Source organism: Microcaecilia unicolor, chromosome 6 (genome assembly GCF_901765095.1).
Source record: "Microcaecilia unicolor chromosome 6, aMicUni1.1, whole genome shotgun sequence".
NCBI classification, from domain to species: domain Eukaryota; kingdom Metazoa; phylum Chordata; class Amphibia; order Gymnophiona; family Siphonopidae; genus Microcaecilia; species Microcaecilia unicolor.
Window position 1 is genome coordinate 291519364 of NC_044036.1, and position 24760 is coordinate 291544123.

The following is a 24760-nucleotide window of genomic DNA, read 5'->3' on the forward strand; positions in this document are numbered from 1 at the left end:
ACACCCTGCCAGTGAGATTTATAGAATATGCATGAGAGATCTGAAGGCAACAGAGACAGAACATGCAAATCTTTCTCATGCATATTTATTATGTATATTCTGAATACCTCACTGGCTGGGTGTGTCCCAAGTACTGGTTTGAGGATCCATGCACTAGGCAGATAGGTGGTCAGCCAGAGTGGCAGGGAGATGCTGCAAATGTAAGCAACAGATATCTACAGCCACAAATGTGTAGTTACCAGTGCTTACATATGCAAAGCTCTGACCTGGAGGTCCTATTTGCCATGTAGAGGCCCAGAGAAAACAATACCATTCTATTTAAAACAATGCCACATTAGTTTTTACTACGACTATTTCAGGCCATTTTCTTTCACTACATCTGTCAGAGTGTCCTTGTGACGTCAAGATGCACTGTGACACCCATCATACCAAGTTCTAGCAAAAAATGTAAACATGCCCAAATGGTGACAAATTCAGCAAACAGATGTTTCTAATATTCTCTAATGATCTACACAAAATTTACTTAAGCTGTCATAACTGGTAGATACACACAAGGCTATACTATCACCTGTGAAGCTAATTCATTTTGCAAGACTCCCTAAGAAATAGAAGAGACTTATCACTTACCATTGCTGCACCTCCTTCTCTGTAACTGCAAGACAAGAACAAGAAAAGTTACTATTTGTAGTAGAGAAAGCAGCTTCATTTTTCCCCATGGCAGGTTCCTCATACCCTCCATGTTCATCAACTCCATGGCAGATTCCTCATTTCCCTTCCCCCCAACCTATCGATACACCCACTATGGCAGGTTCCTCAGGCTGCCCCACCCCTCTCATGGCATATAATTCATGATCTCCTCCAACCCTCTCTCAAGCTCCTGGACAGATTTTTATTATTGATCCAAATTACTAGTTACACATGGCTTGGCCTTTGTGTAATCCTGTCTGTATCGTATCTGTCATGCATCTCAGAACTATTTAGTATTCACTAGAGACAGCCCCAAGTGGCTGAAGGAATAGGACCACTGCAAGGCTGTTAGGTGCCCTAAGCAAACCTTCAGCTTTGCACACTCTCAATTAACTTTAAAGGTCCTCAAGCCCCTCCCCTAAGATTTTGACAATTAAACTCACAATCATAATCAGTCCAACCTCAGTCCTCCCAATTATGACACTATACAGATGCACAATTAGACATCATGAGACTGGTATGCTGCTATTTATCCACTGACATTTGGACATGTGGAAGGGCATTTTCAATACGATGTCTAAATTTGATTTTGAACGATTTGCAAAAAGCATCCAAAAATCCAGTAGTGAACACGGCCATTTTCAAACCAGAAAAACGTCCAACTTTTTGTTTCAAAAATGGCCATTTGCTAGATTTTGTGCTCAGTGCATCTATCTTTTAGGACCATTTTCGGGGGGAAAAAAAAGCTCAAGGGATAAACACACAAAAACAAGCCATTGGGATGTATGGAGGGGGGGGGGGCAGCATTCTTAGTAGATTGGCTGCACAGCCATCCCAGCAGAGCAATGAGGCACCCTAGGGGGTACTGCAGTGGACTTCACATAAAAGGTCCTGAGGGGTCTCACCGTTACCCCCTTATATTGGGATGGTGAGCCCTCCAAAACCCACCAAGAACCTACTTCATGAGGTTGTGGAGAAGTGGCCTAATGATTAGTGTAGTGTAGTGGCCTAGCAACCAGGGTAACTGGGTTCAATTCCTGCTGCAGCTACTTGTGACTCTAGGCAAGTCAATTAACCCTCCATTGCCCTAGGTACTAAATAAGTACCTGTATATAATATGTAAACTGCTTTGACTGTAACCACAGATAGGTGGTATATCAAATCCCATCCCCTTTCCCTTACTGTACACCAGTACAATAGCCCTTATGCCTGCAGGTGTCACCTCTATGTGGATTTTGGAGGGCTCACACTTTGCACCACAAGCGTACCAGTTAGAGTGAAATATGGACCTGGGTCTTCTTCTCTACAATCCACTGCACCAACCACTAGGCTTCTCCAGGGACCTGTTTGTTGCTCTAATAGGACTGGCTATAACATTTGACGCTGTGATATAGGCTGATATGTACTGTTCCTTTCACATCGTTGGAGGGGGGTCAGTGACCACTGGGGGAGTAAGGGGGGAATCATGCCTTAATGGAGTGGAGGAGTGGCCTAGTGGTTAGAGTGGTGGACCTTGGTCCTGGGGAACTGGGTTCAATTCCCACTGCAGGCACAGGCAGCTCCTTGTGACTCTGGGCAAGTCACTTAACCCTCCATTGCCCCAGGTACAAATAAGTACCTGTATATAATATGTAAGCCACATTGAGCCTGCTATGAGTGGGAAAGCACGGGGTACAAATGTAAGAAAAATAAATAAATCCTCCAGTGGTCACCTCATCATTTAGGGCACCTTTTTGTGACTTAGGTGTGACTGAAACAGGTTTAGACCAAAATGTCTAATTTTTAGTGCTGGGCATTTTTACTTTGTTCCATTATGGCAGAAAAAAAAACGTCAAAGTTCTGGGAACACCCAAATCACGCCCCCCAACACACACCCTTGTGACCTGTGGACACACTGCAGAGAAAAACATCTCAAATCTGAGTTTCCAAAATCACAGTTTGGACATTTTTTTTGGAGAAAACCATCCAAATGCCACTTCATGCTGCTTTTGAGATGTTTTTCTCTTTTGAAAATGAGTCCCGTAGCTCATATGTTCCGTGTTGAATTTTGCTGCCAAATGAATATGTATCTGTGCCACTCTCAACCACTCCTCTTTTCTGGATAGATAAATTTGTCCATTCTATGAATAAAATGGACAAATTTAATCACAGAACAATCCCAGATTAAAAAAAAAAAGCCAGCACTGCCAACAGCCACATAAATGTTTTATCAACCTCATATTTTTAAATATTAAACTCTGTTTTGTATATATGTTTATGTTTATTATCAGTGCTTGATATACTGTATTATATATATGACTAGAAGGTCAACATGGTTTACATAATCCAAATTTGCTTATTTCCGATCTGAAGAAGGGTTACTTTTGAAAGCTAATCAAAAGATGTATTGTTAGTCCAATAATAAAGGTATCATCTTATTTTTTTTTCTCTGCTTTGATTTATTTCTATTACCTTTAAAATTGGACTAACATGGCTACCACACCACTCATAATCCAAATTAAAATGAGGAAAGAAAGGAACATCAGTTTAATAAAGGAAAGACAAGCAGTCGTATCAACTTTAGGATACAGAAGGAAGTAACAATATAGGAGAGGGGAAAGGGATTATCCGAACAGCAGTACTTCAGAGCATCTTTCTGAAATTATCAGCTCACTGCCACTCCCAGCACTACACTCACGAAAGCCTGTGGAAAAAGATGTTTTTAATTGTGCCCACAATTTCAGGTAAAAATTTTCAGTACAAAAAAATGAAAGGCAGTGAATTCCAAAAGGACAGAGCTATAAAAAAAAGGAAAGGACTCTGGTATGTGAATTCCAGGCAAGCACAGACAACAGATGAGAGACACAAACAACCATCTTGAGCTGACCTTAATACCCATGGTGGAACATAAGGAACAGAGAAAATAAATGAGCTGGGTTATCTAAATGATAAAAAAAATCCTTCCACGAAGCTCAGCTATGAATAGTCATCTGTCTTAATCAGTAACGTCCCCTCCACCTCAAGCCCGTTCCCGATCCCGCATTATCTTCGCTAATAGATCCACCTCCCGACCCTGCCGCTCTTCCCCTGTCCTTACATATAATTCACCTGCCTTACTTTTTCCCTCATCCCTCTTCACATTGGTTCTATGTATATCAAAATTCCCTATTTTATTGTGATTCTTAGGTCCATTTAACCACATTGAAACAATACTAATTGGAAAATGTAGGGTAGAAATGCTGAAATTTTAAAAATAATAAATAAATAAATGCAAGACTATGTGCTAGCATTAGAATTTTGAACTGAACTCTATATTGGTCAGGAAGCCAATGATATTGAATCAGTAGTGGCGTAATATAATGATATTTTCATGCATTGGAAAGAATCCACACAGCAGTGTTTTGGACCAAACCCAGCATAAACTACATTATAATAGTCTAACAGGGATGTTATTAGTGGGTAAAAAAAAAGAACCAGATGAGTTGACTAATCCAGGTGATGGACAGCCTGCAAATGCTGAAGGGAAATAAAACAGGATCTCACTACTGCTGCTACATGTTTATCAAAAGAAAGTTGGAAATCTGTGTACTCCAAGATAGTTAACTGGCGCCACTAAAATGATCGGCTTACCCGAAAACATGGGGGCAAGCAAGGACCTGGACGGCCAACCAGGAAAACCAAGCAGCAGTGGTTTAGCATGATTAAGGACCAAACAATGCTGAAAAAAACATTCTGCAACAGAATCCACACAATCAGGTAAGGGGAACAGATTAAAATAATCTGAATCAAGGTAATTCCATCTGCATAAAAATATGCAGACGTTGCATGACCATGAATGTAGCCAATGGACTAAGATAAATGTTAAACAGTAGGGGCAGTGAGTGGGGTACCCCACATGATAATGGGTATGCAGAAGAAGTAGAAGTAGGCAACATGACAGTAAATGAGTACTGAGACGAAAAGGAAGTAAGCCATTCAAGGACGACCCTTGCTGTTCCTATAACTGACAGCCTAGACAAATAACAAACCATGATCGACTAAGTCAAAAGCTGCACTAAGATCAAGGGAAACCGCGAGAGCTATTTCACTATCATCAAATGCAGGATAGAGATCCCTAACTAATGCCACCATTATTGTCTTGGTACTATGAAAATACAAAAGTGCTCAATGTATTTAGAAAGCTGGGGAAAAAATAAACAACTTTTTACTAGAAGATGAATACTGGCCTATAGTTAGAAATGACTGAAGATTAATGGGTCCTTTTACTAAGGTGCGCTGAAAAATGGCTTGCGATAATGTAGGTGTGAGTTTTGGGCACAAGCCAATCCATTTTTCAGTGCGCCTGTAAAAAAGGGCTTTTAAAATTTTTTTGCCGAAAATGGACGTGTGGCAAAATCAAAATTGCCGCGTGTCCATTTTGAGTCTGAGACCTTATCGCCAGCCATTGACCTAGTGGTAAAGACTCACATGGTAACTGGGCGGTAATGACTTAGGCACGTCAAGTGCCACTTGGCACGAGTCCAATACACGCGTCCAAAAAATAATTTTTATGCATGCCAAAAATGAAATTACCCCAAGAACCGTGCGGTAACTCCATTTGGGCGCACGTTGGGGGCGCATAGATGCTTACGTGACTTAGTATAAGGACCCCTAAGAGAAGGGTTTGTTTTCAAAATAGGGTGGACAATGCTCTTTTCAAGGTATATATACAGTAACTGGAAAAAAAAGTGAACCCCTAGATTTTGCCATCTAACTAATTTGAGTAATTTGTACCAAAATGAACATCAAGCAATACTTTGCATACTTGACCGCCAGAATTCACTGCTTACTTGTTTTACTATGCAAAAGTGTTTCAGTACAAATTACCCAAATTTATTTAAATTACACTGCTAAACAACAAAGCCAGATGACAAAATCTAGGGGTACCCTTTTTTCAAATCACCATGTATGTAATAAATGCTATTCAGTGCAGGTCTTATATATTTTTTCTATTCGACTGAATACAAATAATTGAAGACATTATTTGGCTGACTACAACCACCAAACACAAATAATTGGCAATATAACACGAAAAAATGTTAGGGGGTCTTTTACTAAGCCGTGGTAGCATTTTTAGCTGGCGGTAGAAATCAGCTGGCGGCAAACACTTAAATTCCTATGGGTGCCTCAGCGTTTACCACCAGTTGATTTCTATTGCAAACTAAAACCGCTACCGTGGCTTAGGAAAAGACCGTTAGACTTGCTTTTCTAAAGTAGTCTCTGAAAACTGGAAGGCTGTTTATAGCTATTCTGCATGCTGTTTTAGATTCTTTTTTTTTTTTAATATCTTTTTATTATTAACCATTCAAAATACATTGATATCTAAACAAAATCATATAGATATTACATAGTTAATCCCCCCATTCCCCAACCTTGTATATTTCCTCCCTCTAGACCCGTGGTGATTGATCTTGCTCTTGTAATTGTTCATATAGCGTCCATATTTTCATAAAGGTCAACATAGTCCCTCTTCGTAGTGCCGTTAGCTTTGACATTTGGTAAAGGAAATCCACTTTCTGCGTCACCATCTGCAATGTTGGCATTTCCACTTGCTTCCACGCCCTGGCTAATGTGATTTTGGCTGCTGCAAAGTATTGGGTCGCTAGTCTATGTTCTGTTTTAGATTCTTCATTACTTTTTATTTTTTCATTTTTTTAGGGCTGCATTTTGATTAAAATTTGCATTTACAATTAATTGCAAGATAAAGGTATATTATTTATGTTTCCCTCCCTGCAGCTCCTTGTGATTCTGGACAATGGAGGGTTAAGGGGTCCTTTTACTGAGCGGCAGTAAAAGGGGGTCTTGGCGTGCAGCAAACCCGCGTGCCTTTTTCTGCTGCCTGGTAAAAGAAAATTTCCAGGCAGGGGACAGAAATGGCCGAGCAGTAAGTGAAACACTTGCCATGTGGCCATTTCCTAGTGAAGCCCTTACCGCCTCCTATTTAGGAGGTGGTAAGTGCTCCTACAGTAACTCAGCAGTAACTGGGCTGTGCTAATTATTGCTGGGCACACCCCTGCCATTCACATTAAAAAAATATATATGTATGGGTAGGAAATGGTGCATGGTGGAGGCCGGAAAATGTCAATAAGTCTGCTAAGTTTGATTTCAGAATACCAAAGGGGGGGGGGGGGGATTATCAATGAGGGTTACTGTTAAGATGGGTTATTTTACCTCGTCATGCTAATTTAGCACAGAGTCTCATTTCATAAAATTAGACCCTGTGCTAAATTAGTGTGACTTGTGGGAATGTCTTAAAGGCAGCCATGTTGATAACCCCCTCTCCCCCCCCCCCCCCCCCACACAAAAAAAAACATTCTAGGTGTTCATGAGAAAGGCAAGTTCTCCTTTCAGAAAAAGTGGCCCTGACTGTACTGAACAACCTTTCACTTGGCACACTTGTGGAAGGAATGACCAGAATGGCTTTTTAATATGTGTACTCAGGTTTGGGTAAGTTTGTTGATTCAGTTTCCACCATTCAGTTCTTGATTAACAAATTCTTCTCAGAGTCATGTTTATTTCAGTTTCCAGGTCTGAAGATGTTGAAATTTTCCTTTACAGTGCAGCACAAAAATCAGATGGATCTGAAAACTTTTCCTAACATGTTTTCTTTTTTTTGGGAGGTTCTGTATTTTCATCTTCAGTTTCAGTTAATTCCATAAGAACATAAAAATACATATTGGGTCAGACCAATGGTCTATCTAACCCAGAATCCTGCTTCCAGTAGTGGCCAATTCAAGTCACAAGAACTTGGCAGAAACCCAAATAGTAACAACTTTCCATGCTACCAATCTCAGGGTAAGCAGTGGCTTCCCCTATGTCTATCTTAATAGCACACTATGGACTTTTACTACAGGAATTTGTCCAAACCTTTTTTAAACCCAGATACGCTAACCACTGTTACCACATCCTCCAGCAATGAGTTCCAGAGATTAACTATTCTTTGAGTGAAAATATATTTCCCCCTACTTGTTTTAAAAGTATTTCCATGTAATTTCATTGAGTGTACCCTGGTCTTTGTATTTTCTGAAAGAGTGAAAAATCGATTCACTTTTACCAGCTCTACACCACTCAGAATTTTATAGATCTCAATCATATCCTTCCTCAGTTGTCTCTTTTCCAAGCTGAAGAGCCCTAACCTCTTTAGCCTTTCCTCATATGAAAGGAGTTCCATCCTCATTATCATTTTGGTCGCTCTTCTTTGAACCTTTTCTAATTCCACTATATCTTTTTTTAGATACTGCAACCAAAACTGAACGCAATACTCAAGGTGAGGTCACAGTATGGAGCGATACAGAGGCATTATAGTATTGTTGGTCTTATTTACCATCTCTTTCCTAATAATTCCTAGCATCCTGTTTGCTTTTTTTTTTTGTCTGCTGCCAATTACTGGGCAGAAGATTTCAGTGTATTGTCTACAATGACATTTAGATCCTTTTCTTGGGTGCTGACTCCCGTGGAGGGACATAATCGAACGGGTTTAACAGGTAAGGGGGGATGGGCCTGGGTCCGCCTGCTTGAAGTGCACTGCAGTACCCACTAAAACTGCTCCAGGGACCTGCATACTGCTGTCATGGAGCTGGGTATGATATTTGAGGCTGGAAAATAATAATTTAACATTTTTTTAGGGTGGGAGGGGGTTAATGACCACTGGGGGAGTAGGGGGAGGTCATCCCCAATTCCCTCCAGTGGTTATCTGGTAATTTAGGGCACATTTTTGTGGCTTGGTCTTAAAAATATAAGGACCAAGTAAAGTTGGCCAAGTGTTCGTCAGGGACACCCTTCTTTTTTTCCATTATCGGCTGAGGACGCTCATTTCCCCCCCCAAACCCACCTCCCCACTCCCCCCGTTTTCTATTTCTGTTGATGGCTCTCTCATTCTCCCTGTCTCCTCAGCTCGAAACCTTGGGGTCATCTTTGACTCTTCTCTCTCCTTCTCTGCTCATATCCAGCAGATTGCCAAGACCTGTCGTTTCTTTCTTTACAACATCCGTAAAATCCGCCCCTTTCTTTCCGAGCACTCTACCAAAACCCTCATCCACACCCTTGTCACCTCTCGTTTAGACTACTGCAATCTGCTTCTTGCTGACCTCCCACTTAGTCACCTCTCCAGTCGGTTCAAAACTCTGCTGCCCGTCTCATCTTCCGCCAGGGTCGCTTTACTCATACTACCCATTCTCCTCAAGACCCTTCACTGGCTCCCTATCCGTTTTCGCATCCTGTTCAAACTTCTTCTACTAACCTATAAATGTACTCACTCTGCTGCTCCCCAGTATCTCTCCACACTCGTCCTTCCCTAGACCCCTTCCCGTGCACTCCGCTCCATGGATAAATCCTTCTTATCTGTTCCCTTCTCCACTACTGCCAACTCCAGACTTCATGCCTTCTGTCTCGCTGCACCCTACGCCTGGAATAAACTTCCTGAGCCCCTACGTCTTGCCCCATCCTTGGCCACCTTTAAATCTAGACTGAAAGCCCACCTCTTTAACATTGCTTTTGACTCGTAACCACTTGTAACCACTCGCCTCCACCTACCCTCCTGTCTTCCTTCCCGTTCACATTAATTGATTTGATTACTTTATTTATTTTTTGTCTATTAGATTGTAAGCTCTTTGAGCAGGGACTGTCTTTCTTCTATGTTTGTGCAGCGCTGCATATGCCTTGTAGCGCTATAGAAATGCTAAATAGTAGTAGTAGTAGTAGTAGTAGTGTGTTAAGTACACCCCAGTCCCGCCTTCGCTATGCTTCCGACACACCCCCAGGAACTTTGGTCATCCCTGCGACGAAAAGCAGTTGAGGGCGCCCAAAATCGTCTTTCGATTATGCTGATTTGGGCGACCCTGGGGGAAGGACGCCCATCTCCCGATTTGTGTCGAAAGATGGGCGCCTTCTCTTTTGAAAATGAGCCCAAAAGTGGACCATAGCATCAGGTAACTATGATTCGGATTATTCTTCCCAATGTGTATCACTTTGTATTTGTCCACATTAAATTTCATCTACCATTTGGATGCCCAGTGTTCCAATTTCCTAAGATCTTCCTGCAATTTTTCACAGTCCACATGTGTTTTAACAACTTTGAATACTTTTGTGTCATCTGCAAATTTAATCACCTAATTTGTCATTCTGATTTCCAGATCATTTATAAATATCTGATTATCTGAATGCTGGAATTAATCATGTGAATATTCAATAAGCTCATGTGCAGCTAAAAAGAATTTCATTTTCACCTCAGTTTGTTTTAATTCATCTGTTATCGTTTGTAATTTAAACCTTGGGTTGATGCATGTGACAAAGTAAGAAATGCATCTTTAAACAGATGCAAAAATCATTCTGTAACAGATTTTATTGTCTCTGAGTTTTTCTTTATTCTATCATCAGCTGTGTTAGTGAGGTAAAGAAGACTTCACTGCAGACAAAAAAAAATGCAGAGTTGAAGAGGAATTATTATTTCACATGTTAACTATTCAAAAGGCTCTAAAAGAAATATCAAATTGTTCATCAATGTCTATTGCTGAGCATTTAGTTTCTTAATATTATCCACTTCTAAAATGAAAAGCAGTAGAGCCCTCTATGGCTCCAACAAATGTTCCAACATTGGCCAGAAGTTGATTCTGAGGCAGACCAAGTACACACTGAATAGCATGTAGGCGAGATACAGCATTGGATAAATGTTTAAAATGTACAACTAATTTTCTTGATATGTTAATACTGTTATGGAAGCTTAGGAGAATAAAGAGTTCTGAATGTATACCTGGAGTGTGTGAGCAAAACAACTCATGCCACGTACCTCTGTATCTCTCATGACTTTTGTTATGTTGGCCCCATTACCTCATAAGACAACATTAATTTGGCTTTTCTGAACTTTCCAATTTGCCAGCATTTCTGACAGAGCTTGAGCCAGGTGAGCTCCTGTGTAACTTCTATTAAAATACTCACAATACAGAACAGCAAACTGTTGCTGGAAGTCATCATTGATCCAGGGGGCGGCAAGCCTTACAAAGGATTCAGTTGTGTTTTCAGCAGGGCTTTTTTTGAGGGGGGGGGGGAGGGGTACTGAGCACCAGCACCTTTTCCATTGTCTGCTAAAATTGAGCCATGGTCCAAGTTTTAATGAAAGAGCTCAGTCTCTACACATCAATTCTGCCTTGTCATAGATTCTGTGACTGGTTGCAGGGGGCCTGGATATTATGGGGTGGGTCCCTCAGTGATCACCACACTGCTGAAGGGTGGCCTAACATTTTGAGTACCAGCACCTTTTTTTGCTAAAAAAAACCCCAAAAACAAAACACACTGGTTTTCAGACATCCATGAATCAATGGTGAGGAGAATTCTTTGAGCTTTATCGAAGGCATTTTGAATATTATCTTTAATCCATTCATACATTTACAGGATAACCTTTCCTGAAAAAATATATCCTTGAAGGCATTTTGTATCTAGGCTATAGAATGGATGTTCTTTCCTGGTTTTCTTCTTATCTCTCCCAGCGTACCTTTAACGTATACTCTGGTGGATCCTCCTCTACTTCTATCCCACTGTCAGTTGGTGTACCTCAAGGATCTGTCCTGGGACCTCTTCTTTTCTCCATCTATACTTCTTCCCTTGGTACTCTGATCTCATCCCATGGTTTTCAGTATCTGGTACTCTGATCTCATCCCATGGTTTTCAGTATCATCTTTACGCTGATGACTTCCAGATCTACCTGTCCACACCAGAAATCTCAGCAGGAATCCAGGCCAAAGTATCAACCTGCCTGTCTGACATTGCTGCCTGGATGTCTCAGCGCCATCTGAAACTAAACATGACCAAGACTGAGCTTCTCATCTTTCTCCCTAAACCAACCTCTCCTCCTCTCCCATTCTCTATTTCTTTGGATAACACTCTCATCCTTCCTGTCTCATCAGCTCGTAACCTTGGGGTCATCTTCGACTCCTCCCTCTCCTTTTCTGCACATATTCAGCAGACTGCTAAAACCTGTCGTTTCTTTCTCTATAATATCACCAAAATTTGCCCTTTCCTTTCTGAGCACACTACCAGAACCCTCATCCACACTCTTATCACCTCTCGCTTAGACTATTGCAACTTGCTTCTTACAGGTCTCCCACTTAGCCATCTCTCTCCTCTTCAATCTGTTCAAAATTCTGCTGCACGACTAATATTCCGCCAATGTTATTATGCTCATATTAGCCCTCTCCTCAAGTCACTTCACTAGCTTCCTATCCGTTTCCGCATACAGTTCAAACTCCTCTTATTGACCTATAAGTGCATTCACTCTGCAGCTCCTCAGTACCTCTCCACTCTCATCTCTCCCTACATTCCTCCCCGGGAACGTCATTCACTGGGTAAATCTCTCTTATCTGCACCCTTCTCCTCGACTGCTACCTCCAGACTCCATTCCTTTTATCTTTCTGCACCATATGCCTAGAATAGACTTCCTGAGCCGGTACGTCAAGCTCCATCTCTGGCCGTCTTCAAATCTAAGCTAAAAGCCCACCTTTTTGATGCTGCTTTTAACTCCTAACCCTTATTCACTTTGTTCAGAACCCTTATTTTATCATCCTCACTTTAATATTCCCTTATCTCGTTTGTCCTGTTTGTCTGTCCTAATTAGATTGTAAGCTCTGTCGAGCAGGGACTGTCTCTTCATGTTCAAGTGTACAGCGCTGCGTACGTCGTAGCACTTTAGACATGATAAGTAGTAGTAGTAGCTTTTCAAAGCTAACATCTTCAACAATGCAGACGGTTTGAACATCAACAGCTATCATTTCATCGATTGCCTCCTGCACTCTCCAGACTTCTAGTCCCATTTGCTTTTTCTTCAACATAAAATCATTTTAAGCTTGGTTGACTTTCCAGGTTCTTATTTGCACTTTGAATTGGCAGCATCTCACAATTCACCAGCATGCTTTTATATTTGTTGATATATTTGTGCTTTCAATAATTACTTAAAGCAGAGGTTGTGAAGTTTTTTGACTGACCTTCGCCATGAGAAATCAATGCCTCAAGTATGGTACATATAACTTTGTTTGATTTATCCATTACTGTAAAGTACTTCCATACAGGGCTTTGTTTATCCATTTTCTTTAAGTAAGATTTAACAACACTGTTTTATAAAGCTTAAATTACAACACTTAAAATAGCCAATTTATGTAAGATATACAAATTGATCCATGACATATGAACATTTGCTTCACAATACAAAGAACAAACCAGAAACAATAAAGTATAAGGAGAAACTCATATCAACCCAACATAAACACCAGAGAATCTTGTGTAAAGTTTTATAATGCATTATTCAGTCAAGTACAAATAATATTTCAGTGTACTATTTGTGGCTGAATCGATTTGAATACAAGTATTCGGTACAGCTCTATTACACACCTGTGAAAGAGATTGCAGAAGGAGCACAGGACTGCAGCACACTCCCATACTCCAGAGAGAGAGAGAGCAAGACAGACTGCAAGAGGATGTCAGGACTGCGGTGCTCTCACACTTCCTAAGGAGAGATACATGGAGGGGGGTCAGAACTATTGCACTTTCACCTATTCCAAAGATGGAGGGATCAGAAGCACAACTGTCTCACAGTTTCCAGGAAGAGACAGATGATAGGATGGACAGGACTGCAGCATTCTTACACATCCCAGGGAGATTGGGGGAGAGGAGATGGAAGGGAGAAAGGGGAAACAAGACTGTAGAATAAGCATATGGACAGAGCATCACTACTTCTATGTGGGCCTGAAGGAGTCCCTGTACTGTGCTCATACAGGACACATGCAGAAACGTTGTGCTGTGTATTTATCCGGGAAGGGCAGCCATTTATTTTCTGCTGGGGACATACTAAACCTACAGAGCGGGGCATAGCCACAGGTGGGCCCAGGTGGGCAGAAGCCTGTCCACTTTGGCCTTAGGCCCACCCCTTGCAGTGTATGATGGTGATCTCCAAGGCATGAGAGTTGAAGACCTCCTCCTCCAATGGCCAGAACTCAGTGTCCCCCCAGGCATGCACAAAAACTGAGCATGAGCAAAGGGCCGACAACAGCTCAGGGGCACTGCTGACGTTATGCTGAGCTTGGAAATATTTCTGACCGGCAGAGGAGTAAGTCTTCAGTTGGCGGGGCTTGAGGATCTCCGCCAGATCAGGTATTTATAGTTTGCATTAGGGGAAAGGGTGGGGTAGAGTGGTAAGGGATACAGAGTATGGGAAGGTGGGGCAGAAAGAAAATTTTATGCCCACTCAAAATTGCTGTCTGGCTTCACTGCTGCTACAGAGGAATCAAGCTGCCTCCTTAAAACCTTTTAGACCTGTGAGTTCTTGTACCAAGTAGAGTGTTGCCGAGCCTGGTACTCGGACCAGGTTCTGCTTGGCAGCCGAACAACCCCGGGTTTCACCTGCGCTGACCGCTGTTCCCCAGAGGTTGAGCTTGCAGGGCTTACGAGATGGAGCAGGAAGCGGGGTGATGAATATGACGGCCAGACAGGCAGCAGGCAAGAGAGTGATCCAGGTACAGGCAGAGTCAGTAGGCAGGCAGCCGACACGAGAGTAATCCAGGTACAGGCAAGGTCAGTAGGCAGGTAGCAGACACGAGAGTAATCCAGGTACAGGCAGAGTCAGTAACGAAGAACAAAGTAGAGGAGAAGCACACCACTGAGCAAGTAACACCTACCAAAGTAGAAGCTGAAGCAAGGAGTGTAGGGAGAGCTCAACTGATAAAGTGCTGGCTTCTGACATCAGCAGGGAGAAGGGGCACAGCCATAGGACAAGAGCAGGGGAAGGAGGAACCGGAAGACCAATAGGAGAGAAGCAAGGGAAGCAAGGCAGAGGAAGAGCAGACCCAGATGGGTGGAAGCAAAGAAATCAAGGAGCCTAGAAGCCAGGCACAGAGAGAGCAGAGCCAGGTGCATGGAAGCAAAGCAATCAAGGAGCCTGCAGCCAGAGAAGAACCACACACACATGGCTCAGGGCTGTGCCAGTCAAGTGTTCATGTCGACAGGACCCTGTGCAGCCAGAGGACGCCGCTTGCATTGAGGTAGGGGACATGACCCCATGAAAGCCACATTGAGCCTGCCATGAGTGGGAAAGCGCGAGGTATAAATGTAACAAAAATAAAATGACAAATCCTGACTAGATTCCTCTAATCTCTATCAAGAGGGAGGAACTAAAGCATCCTTACCAAGGGCCAGGCAGAGAGACACCTGCAGTAACCATAAGGGCATCCATCACAACAATTTGTGCAGACTTTGCTCCTTCTGTTGCTGGGCTGGTGAGATAAGACTCCAGTGCCTTCTACTAAAAGTACAGCCACCACGTGCTGTCTGCTCAATGCATGAATTTGCAGGTCCCCACAAGACTCAGGGCATGATGCTGTGGCACAGAAGTCGCCCACAGGAAGGAGAGGAGATGACTATCACTTCTGTGGCATCCTCAAGTTATGGATCAGTAAAGAAAGATGCACTCCTACAAGAAGATGACTCTGCAATCATCACGGTCATCAAGTGACCTGAGACCAGTCACACTGTCTGTAATTGGGAAAATGGGGTGTGGGAGAAGGAGAATATGTTTGATAGACATGCATGTGTCAGGGTTTTTTTTTCCAACACACTGGAATAGATACACAGAATCACCTGACTCCACTCCGCTTTGCTCAAAGTAAGCAGGGCACCAACTGACAGCACAAACTGCCTGTCCTCTTTGTGCTGTTCCAGAAGCCCACCCTGGACTAGTTAAGCTGACAACACATCCAAGCTGGTCTCAGGGGCCCACTCCAAATCCAGGATTGAATAAGAAGATATGGATTATGTGTCCTGGGTTCCAGGAGTCTCTCTGAGTGAGTCAGTCTGCATGGGCCAGACCACCATACTCAGACATATGTGTGTGGTATACAGTACTGATACATTTAATGGCTATTGTGTGACATGCACAAGCTTTCTTGGTGAAGGAGTGTGTGATGACAGCACGTGCATACATTGCAGACAAACAATGCATGCGTGTGACTATTTGTATTTATTTATTAGGATTTATTTACCATTTTTTAAAAGAAATTCACCAAAGGTAGTATACAGCAAGAATAAGCCAAACAGAGACAATTATATCAGTAAAGATTATTCAAATAACAATACACATTGTGGCATAGTATACTACTTACAATGACAACACAAGTCACTTTAAAACATCTTAATAGACAGCATAGAGTATAGTGGAGGTGAGACATATAGACAGATAGGATAGAATCACAGGAATTAGGGTGACCAATTCTTGCAGGAAAATTATCTCAGCTACAGTACATGTGGATAAACAAGCCTAGCTGCAATATATGCAGCCAGTGTTAGTCCTTGTGTATGACTTGATACAGTAGTTCATTGCTTCTTCCATTAAAGGCTTAGAAGAGCCAAGCTTTCACTTGCTTCCTCATTATACCTAACGGTATGAGCTGGCTTTTTAGCCAATGTTTCCTATGCAGTCCCTCGGTACTTTTGATAATGGAGGTCTCCACACTTATTTCCGCTTCCCTCATTAGATTTATGAAAGCAATAGCAGAATATTATGTTTCACTCCCACTAATGTGTGCCACAGCAATTTAAGACTTAGTTTCCAACTGCCTCTTGGAATGCTCCTGCCAAGAACATTTGCACAACAGCTGGAGCTGAGGGATTCAGGCAGCTGTTCTTAGAGTGCAGAGTTCCAGGCATCGGTTAGCCTGCTCCACCTGGAGAATTACTTCTGTGAACCAAAGGTGATGATCAGTCAACGATGGAGGGACAGACAACTCCCCCCCCCCCCAAAACTATATCACCAAAAGAATATGGAGAGTAGGACTGCTATACTGAAAAAAAAAAACACAGTTACAATGGAGTAACATTCACTACACCACTCCCGGAGTGCACTACACAGAGTAACTTTTACCACAGCCCTCTTCTCCAAATACAGGACTACAACAGAATATGATTCACTACAGTCCACCCTACAGCAATGGTGAACCTTTCACTAAAAAACTCCCCTCTCTTTAGTATGACACTACAGTGCACAACCTTTCACTAATGCCCCCCACTTCAGTATTGCACCACACTGAAGAACAGTACTGCCCCCTCAGCAGTATGCACTGGAGCAGTTAAGAAAGAGGCTCTTTCCAGATCTCCGTCACTGGGTGAGCCACAAACCTGCTACCATAAAATAATTTAAACAAGGGACGCCTTTCAAATACATTACGAGCTCAGTGTCAGTTTATGAACACCATGGTCTACTGATTTTGCTTTCTGCACATTTAGATGAAAACAGCTTTGCTGGAGTTATTTGCAGTTAAATATTAAAAGCAAATGGCATTCCTGAGCAGCCTTAGCTCAGGTCTTGATGTAGTTTCTAGTGTAAGATGAATGTTCGTTCCTCACCCTTCTTTTTTTATGTTTATTTTTCATGTTTCAACAAAACAACAACTCAAATGCAGTAAAGAAAGCAAAGCAAAAAAACAACAAACATGGACAGTACTTATACCTAACAATGCCATCATATAAATACTGATAATTATAAGAAAACTCACCCTGTCAAGGCCATTTCCCCCTCCCTTCCCCTTCTTCTTCCCTCCACCCCCAATTCAATATTACGAATCTCAATGGGTTGAGTTGTTTCTATCAAGCCCAGGCTGATATATAAAGCAAAGGGAGGAAATTATGATCCTCTATTGTGCACTGACAAAGTTCTCCAACTGGTGTATGGATCCTATATTTTGTGCATCCCTCAACCTTCCACAATCACTACAGTAAGTGAGACCCTGGGGATATGGTTTGGGGAAGATGGAGCAGCCCAGAAGTGTTGTGAGGAAGTTAACCTTAAGCTGGGACTGTATAGATCATCAATTGGCGGGAAAGGTATTGGTGCTCAAAACCCTCCCCCAAGGTCCAGTATGCAACTCAGGCATGGCCACTGACAGCAGTGGCCAGAGCCATCACCAGGACAGCCTTCGTTTTCATCTGGAGCGCCAGGATGGATCAGATGAAATGTGGAGTTCTGTTCAAAGGACACGGGAACAGGGGAAGAAGTCCCTGATCTTACCATTATTAATTTGGTGACAGTGGTGGTCTCCTTGCGATTGAGCTCCGAATAGCTTGCCTTTTTTCAAAACTCTTCGATTCAAGCAGAGTTGAATACCAGTACTTTTAACTAGAATTAGTAATTTGACCCCCCCCCTGATGTAGGCGTTGGTATACGCCGAAACACGGACCATATCAGGTCCCTTCTTTATCTGCATCAATTAAAGATTATTGGATAACATCTCCAGTGTTGGATTCATCCTTGTTTAGCCTCTACTTTTGTCTGCTGTGCCTTTTTGGCAGCCATTACCTCAGAACTGCCTTGATGAGCAACTCCATGGACCATGTACGTTATCTTATACCCTGTTTGCTCCATCTCTCAGCTCATTACCCCATTCTGCCCCTATATTCACATGAGGCAGGGCAACTCACAAAAAAATCTGCATTACAACATGCCTGGCTGGTCTTATGGATACCAGGAGTTCCCTACACACAGATCTGAACCAAAGAAACTACAGAAGCTGTGAGCAATCTATCAGACACCACCTGCCTCAGGGTATGGCAGAAGATCAAAGCAACAGAGAGACATTACATGGATAAAAGTGACATGTCCCATCTGTTGAAAACTTTGTAAACACTACACTGTACTGGAAAAACACTGGGGGAATGATGGAAAATGAGAGGTTATATGATCACCTGGGACATTCCCATTGACACCAATAAAAAGTTGGGTGCAAGAAAACCAGACATAGTAGTAAAGGCGAAAAACAGCAGAATGGCATTGATTACAGAGGTGTTAGTTCCGTGATTACTCTGTGAATCAGATGAAAAAACGGAGAAGATCCTCGAATACCAAGAAATACAAAACATGGTCAATAAATACAAACATATTTTGCATTGGATTGGGAGCCACAGGCTTTGTTAAAAGCAATTTTGAAGCACCCTGTGACAGGTTGCCTATTCACATTACATCCTCCAGAAGGAAGCTCTCTTTAGCATGATGCAAGCACAACGGTGAGTGTTAGCAGTAAATTTGAGAAACTTCACTTACCCTGGCCCCTGTTTTAGGCGTGAAGTTCATTACTGTCATGGTATTCACAAAACTATCCCATCTGGAGACACCCCCACCCCCCATGAGAAAATAGAGAACATGATGGTGGCTTAAGATCATATAACCTATCCAGTCTGCCCATCCACACCAATTACAATGTATCCAATATGGTATTATTCATTGCTATGGCAACATTTATATTTTTATCAATAGAGTTGTACTTGAAAAGGATGTTCCTTATGTATTCCTGGAGCAGCTTTTCCTAGGCTTCTGCTCCAGATTTCTCTCTCCCTCTCTCAGTTAAACTTCTGGACCATCAAATCAGGCCCTTCCCCCTCCCCCAACTGTCTTTCCCATAGCTGCTAGCATATCCAGTTTCTGATGGCCAGTGATGTCTCACTAGGGTTCCCTGCTGACTTGAAGGAATGGTTTCCTAAGCTGACAGCAAAAGCAATGAGAACTAGAACTAAGCAGAGAATGGATAAACGCTTGCCTCTGTATAGAACATGCACTGCAGTACTGTGCCCAGTTCTGGAAGCTGCATCCCTAAAAAGACAGAGAGACACTGAAGACAGTCCAAAAAACGGCTACCAAAATGGTTGCACAGTTTGTCCCATAATGTCTCTCAGATCAGACTTAAGGACCTATAGAAAAAGAGGGGAGGGGAATAACAGAGCCACTCAAATACACTCATTACCTCACAGATATGGATAATGTATCTTTCTCACTGGAAAGTAAACCACAGAATGAGATCATAGAAAAAGGCTCATGGGGGGAATATGAAAGAAAACTTCCGGAATCCAGTTCCATCATTAAACTTGGACAAGCATTCCAATGAGTAGAAGGAATGGTTGAAAATCCTTTGGTACCGAAAGGGAAGGAAACAACAGAACTTGTGAAGGAAGAGAACAAAAACTCTTCAAGGAATTGGATCAGCAGGGGAGAAACAACAAATGCATAAGTACAACGGGAAATACAAAATGTTACTCCAGGAACCATTTGTGGATCAACATTGGACTCATAAATGGTTAAGGAAAGGTGAATTGAAACCTAAGGATGAGTGACTGAAAGCTGCAGCCCTGGACAGTGGATTACGGATGAGATGGTTTACACAAGCACTGAAAAAAACTGGTGCAACAGACATCTGTAGATTCTGCAAGAAAGAGCTAGAAACAGTTACTCATCTCCTGGTTTGCTGAAAAGTGCTTATGGCGAAAAATGTTTAGACAGAAAGGCACAATAAGGAGGCACGTCTCATTTATTGAAAACTCTGTAAGAATTAAAACGTCAGTGGAACCGATAGGCATGATGAGGTGAAAGCACGCAGAGATGAAGTGGGATTGCCAGCATTCTACCAGCAATAAATTGCAGTATTTGTCCCTATTCTAGCACATAACTGTCTCCAATAATATAGCACTGCCCCTCACAAATAAAGATCTTAAGAAAGCCCCTTCCCTCTCCATCTTTACAGAGATTTGGGGGTGCAAATAGTGCTGGCCTCACATTCTACTCTGCTCTTGATGGATTTGAAGGTGCTGGGGGAGACATATGAAGAGAGACAGCACTGCAGCACCCTACCTTATTCAGTTCGTGAACAGCGTCAGAGGAAAGGAAACCCACAGAGGTTAAAACACGAAACATGTTATCAGATGGAGGAAACTGGAGCAGTCTGGACATGTTTGCTCACTGTGAGGGCTGTCTGACTCATTACGGCAGGAAGATGCATTCCATGTATCACATCATGGGAGGGAGCGGGCTGGTGCCGGGGAAGAGGGACTGCAGTCCCCATCTCATCTGTAAACAGCAGCTGAAAAGCTGCAGCCCAATTCCGAGCACTCTCATCGACTGCAGCATGGGGCCCAAATTTATTGCTCAGTGAAATATTTCCCTGGCAGTAGAAGCCCATTTAGATCAATCACTTATTCACTGTGTTTTGCTTTCTTCATTCTGCCTACCAGTTTCCGTCTGCTCATTTGGGCTTCCATTCAGCTACAGCATCAGAATCCTTCATCTGCATCTATCCTCACTGATGCTATGGGCCTACAGTCACCCTGACACTGCAGTGACAGTTCTTAGCCTCTACTGAAGACCAGACAAGGTAACTGAAGCCAATATGTAACAGTGCCATGGAGCCACCTGGCTGGCCCTTTGTACATCCCTAATAGTGCCAGGGGCTATTTTAGATAATCCCATCAACCTGGTCAGAGCCCGGGTGGGGAAAGGAAGTGGTGGTGGAGTCCCTGTTGTTTAGCCCCCCCCCCCCCCCCTCCGAGGGAGATGCACTGAAGGGTATACGGGATACTGCAATCCGAAAGGGAAGTGGTTTAAGATGGAGGGGTTGCAGAGGTAACAATTAAGAGTCACTTGCCTGTAGCAATTTTTTTCCTCCTAAAATCTGTAGCAAAAATGGGAGCAAACTATAGTGCTTCACGTGTTGCAATGCAGATAAGTAAAGCGATTTGTATGAAGGAAGGAGGAGACCCAGGGCCTCAAGTCATTTTCCTGGTTCCTGGTTAATAGGAATTCCAGTCACTCCAGAAATGGTTTCTGACTGCAACATGATCCATCTTCAGAGAGTTCTGCCATTGCCGCCTTAGGGATTCCAGAATCCCCCTCCCCCAAACTCACAAGACATCTGTACCAGATGTTGGGCTGGATGAACTTAATGTTAAATTCGGGATAATGCTTCATTTCTGGACCACACTGCCTGCTGAACTGGACAGTGGATGGTAATCGGCCCTTAATGTTAGGAGGAGGAGGAAGGTGGGAGGGGTAATATTTCTCCCCTGTGGTGGCCCAGAAGCTCAGGGGAAGACCAACAACGTTATAAAATTGTATCCTAGGGATCTGAGTGTACAGACCTAAGTATGGGAAACAGAATACTGTGTATGATCCAGGGCAGTCCTACAGGGTGATGCAGCAAGACAGCTCCTGTCACACTCTGCACCAGCAAAGTATGGGCAGACTGCAGCTAGCACAACGCCCCAGAACCTCAGGTCCACTTTAGGTACCATAATATTGATAGTGATAAGTAATACTTTATAGTATAGACAACAGTATTACTGATACACAAAGAACTGAGCATTTATGCATACTCAATACCTCCTGGTCTCACTTGGAACAAAGGAACTCATGGGACTCTTTGCAAGATTTGTGCCACAGGTACAGAAGGGAAGCTCAACCCTCATCTTTCAGTCACTGTACCAATTTATCTTTCCTCTTTGCTATCTCCTTTTCAGGAAGAGACTGGAGGAGCACCCTTGCATTCCCTTCTCCCCTCCCCCTCAGCTCCCACCACCAGGATAATACATTCTGATCCCTGACTCTGCCTCTCTAGACTGTGTGTGCAGCATGGAGCCAGCAGCCCCTCACTCCTTCCCCCCTCGCCCCTCCACCATGCATTAGTATACGCATGGATAGTCTCCAGCGGCTGGGCAGAGGTAAACACCAAAGATCATATTGCAGACCTGACTCTGAGGCAGACAATCAAAAAAAGCCTCCTTCATGTGCCTCAGTCATCTCTCACTCCACTTTTCCTTTTTTAACAGTCATTTTACTTATCTGTGGGGATTTCCCTCCCCCCCCCAAAAAAAAAAATATTCAAGAAGTTTTATCTTTAGAATAAAAAGATAGCAGCTGCTTTCATGTAACATTTATTGAAGGAAGGCAACAGAAACAAGTGAAGAATTTATCCGTTAAAACAAATCTGTTTTCTCAAGGCTTGGATGTGGCCCTGCTGGAAGATTCTGGGGGCTGAGCATTTAAGACAGAGGGGTAAAAAAAAGGGATGATTGAACACACTGTCCAGGAAGGAGAATGTGTATCTCCCCCAGAATAAAATCTCTCTCACACACACACAAAGGGCAGAAAAGAAAGGACTGTCTGCTGTATGCCATATGATTCACAGGTAGGAATGCCCAATATCTGCCAAGCCATGGAGACACAACCACAGGCTCCTTTCCTTACATCTCTTGCCCCCTTGAAAGAGTCTCCATGTATCTATACACCACCCGTCTCCTTATAGCCCTCATTCCTAACTATGGAAGACCTTCCTCCATTACCATCAAACCACAGGAGACTCTGCATATACCCACATCTCTCCCCCCCCCCCCCCCCCCCCCAATAAGAGTCTCCTAACAAACTCCCAGCTCTCAGGGGACCCATCTCCCAGACTCATACCCACTACTCCTCACCCCTTCATAATAACATTTTCCTATACCTCTTCAGGCATTGGAACCATCTTTCTGTGTTACTATGTCTCTGCGCATGTCATGAATTCGGCAACATTATTACAGTCATTCTAGCACACTGCCAAAAGAAATGTGACAACCTTATTCCGACAAACAATGGATAAGGCTTGCCATTGCAGCCGTTACTTACAGTATGTTTTCCTGGTCAGCTCCTCCACAACCTCAGGCTTCAGCTTGCTGTTGGATTTGCCCATTGTGCTCTGTCTCCGCTCCCTGTTCTTCCCCAGGCTGCCTGGAAACCTCCCAATGTCTTTCCTCTCCTCCAGCTAGCAGAAAAGAAGGGGAACGGAGGAGGGAAAGACGGTATGTTAGTGATCCAGTCTCACTGACAGAGTTTTCCCCATTTCTCCCCCTCTGCGGGCTGCATTCTTCGGAGGGGGGAGGGGATGCCTCTGTGCTGCTGTGCCCTTGCTCTACCCTGCAGCGAGGTGCTGGCCGCTGGCCTCAGTGCTCCAGGACCACTTCTCCTCCGCCTCCTCCTCCTCCTCCCTCTTTGGCACTGGGCTGCGGGTATGTGTTACTGCTGTTGTCCCTGGTTACTGAGCTCCCTCACACATGCTCTGTTCCTTCCTTCCTCCCGCCCAGGTAGGATTCTTGCTCTGTAAGAGGAGGCTTCACATAGGCTCAGTCTTTTCCCTTTGTCTCCTTTGCTTATCCCTGCGCTGGTCAACGCCTTAAAATCTACCAGCCAGCTGCAATGTCACTGGCCTTTACTTGGTGGTATTTGGTTTGGTTTCTGATATAACATTACATTGCATTTTTTAAAGAGTGAATTTCATCTAAATAAAGTCATAAGTCTCTTCAGTTAAAAGATTTCAGAAAAAAAATACACGTAAGCACTACTAAGATGCAAAATTTGGCTACCCTCTCTCTCTCTTTTTTTTTTTAAGTGGTAATTTCCCCTGCTTTGAAACAGTCAAATGCAGACAAGAATACAAAATGATCAGATGTTCCATGCTGGACCAGACCAATAATTCATCCAGCCCAGCATCCTGTACATAAGACGTGTCAGGCTGGGCTAACACAATTATCCAGCCAATCCAACATCCTGTAACAATACTACTACTACTACTTATCACTTCTATAGCAGTACAAGGCATACGCAGCGCTGTACACCATACATGAAAAGAAAGTCCCTGCTCAAAGAGCTCACAATCCAAATAGGACAGGCAAACAGACAGAACAACTAAGAGGTAAGGGAATTAAAGAGGTGGGGATAAAAGGGTCCAGGGCAAGTGAGTAGTGGTTAGGAGTCAAAAGCAGCGTTAAAGAGGTGGGCTTTTAGCCTGGATTTGAAAACGGTCAAAGACGGGGCTAGATGTACAGGCTCGGGAAGTCTATTCCAGGAGTGAGGTGCAGCGAGATAAAAGGAACGGAGTCTTGAATTAGTAGTAGAGGAGAAGGGGACAGACAAGAGAGATTTATCCACAGAACGGAGTACCCGAGGGGGGGGGGGGCGTAGGGAGAGACAAGAGTGGATAGGTACTGTACCTTGTAACATAGTAAATGACAGCATATAAAAACTAGTATGGTCCATCTAGTCTGTTCAACATGGCAGCCAGAGTTATACATGCAGTAACATAGTAGATGACGGCAGAGAAAGACCTGTATGGTCCATCCAGTCTGCCCAACAAGATAAACTCATATGCGCTACTTTATGTATATACCTGACTTTGACTTGTATCTGCCATTTTCAGGGCACAGACCGTAGAAGTCTGCCCAGCATTAGCCCCGCCTC

General features: G+C 43.2%; 1 protein-coding gene across 1 annotated transcript in view; it reads right to left on the bottom strand.

The window, feature by feature from the left end:
* NCS1 (neuronal calcium sensor 1) overlaps positions 1–23470 on the bottom strand; it is a 66572-nt gene extending 43102 nt beyond the window's left edge. Inside the window, exons 1-2 of the mRNA XM_030207834.1 lie at positions 23153–23470; positions 628–652 (exon numbers count right to left, since the gene is read on the bottom strand). Of these exons, the coding sequence (XP_030063694.1) occupies positions 628–652; positions 23153–23216 (89 nt within the window). The 5' untranslated portion in view covers positions 23217–23470. The remainder of the gene's footprint in view (positions 1–627; positions 653–23152) is intronic.
* Positions 23471–24760: the final 1290 nt, after the last annotated feature.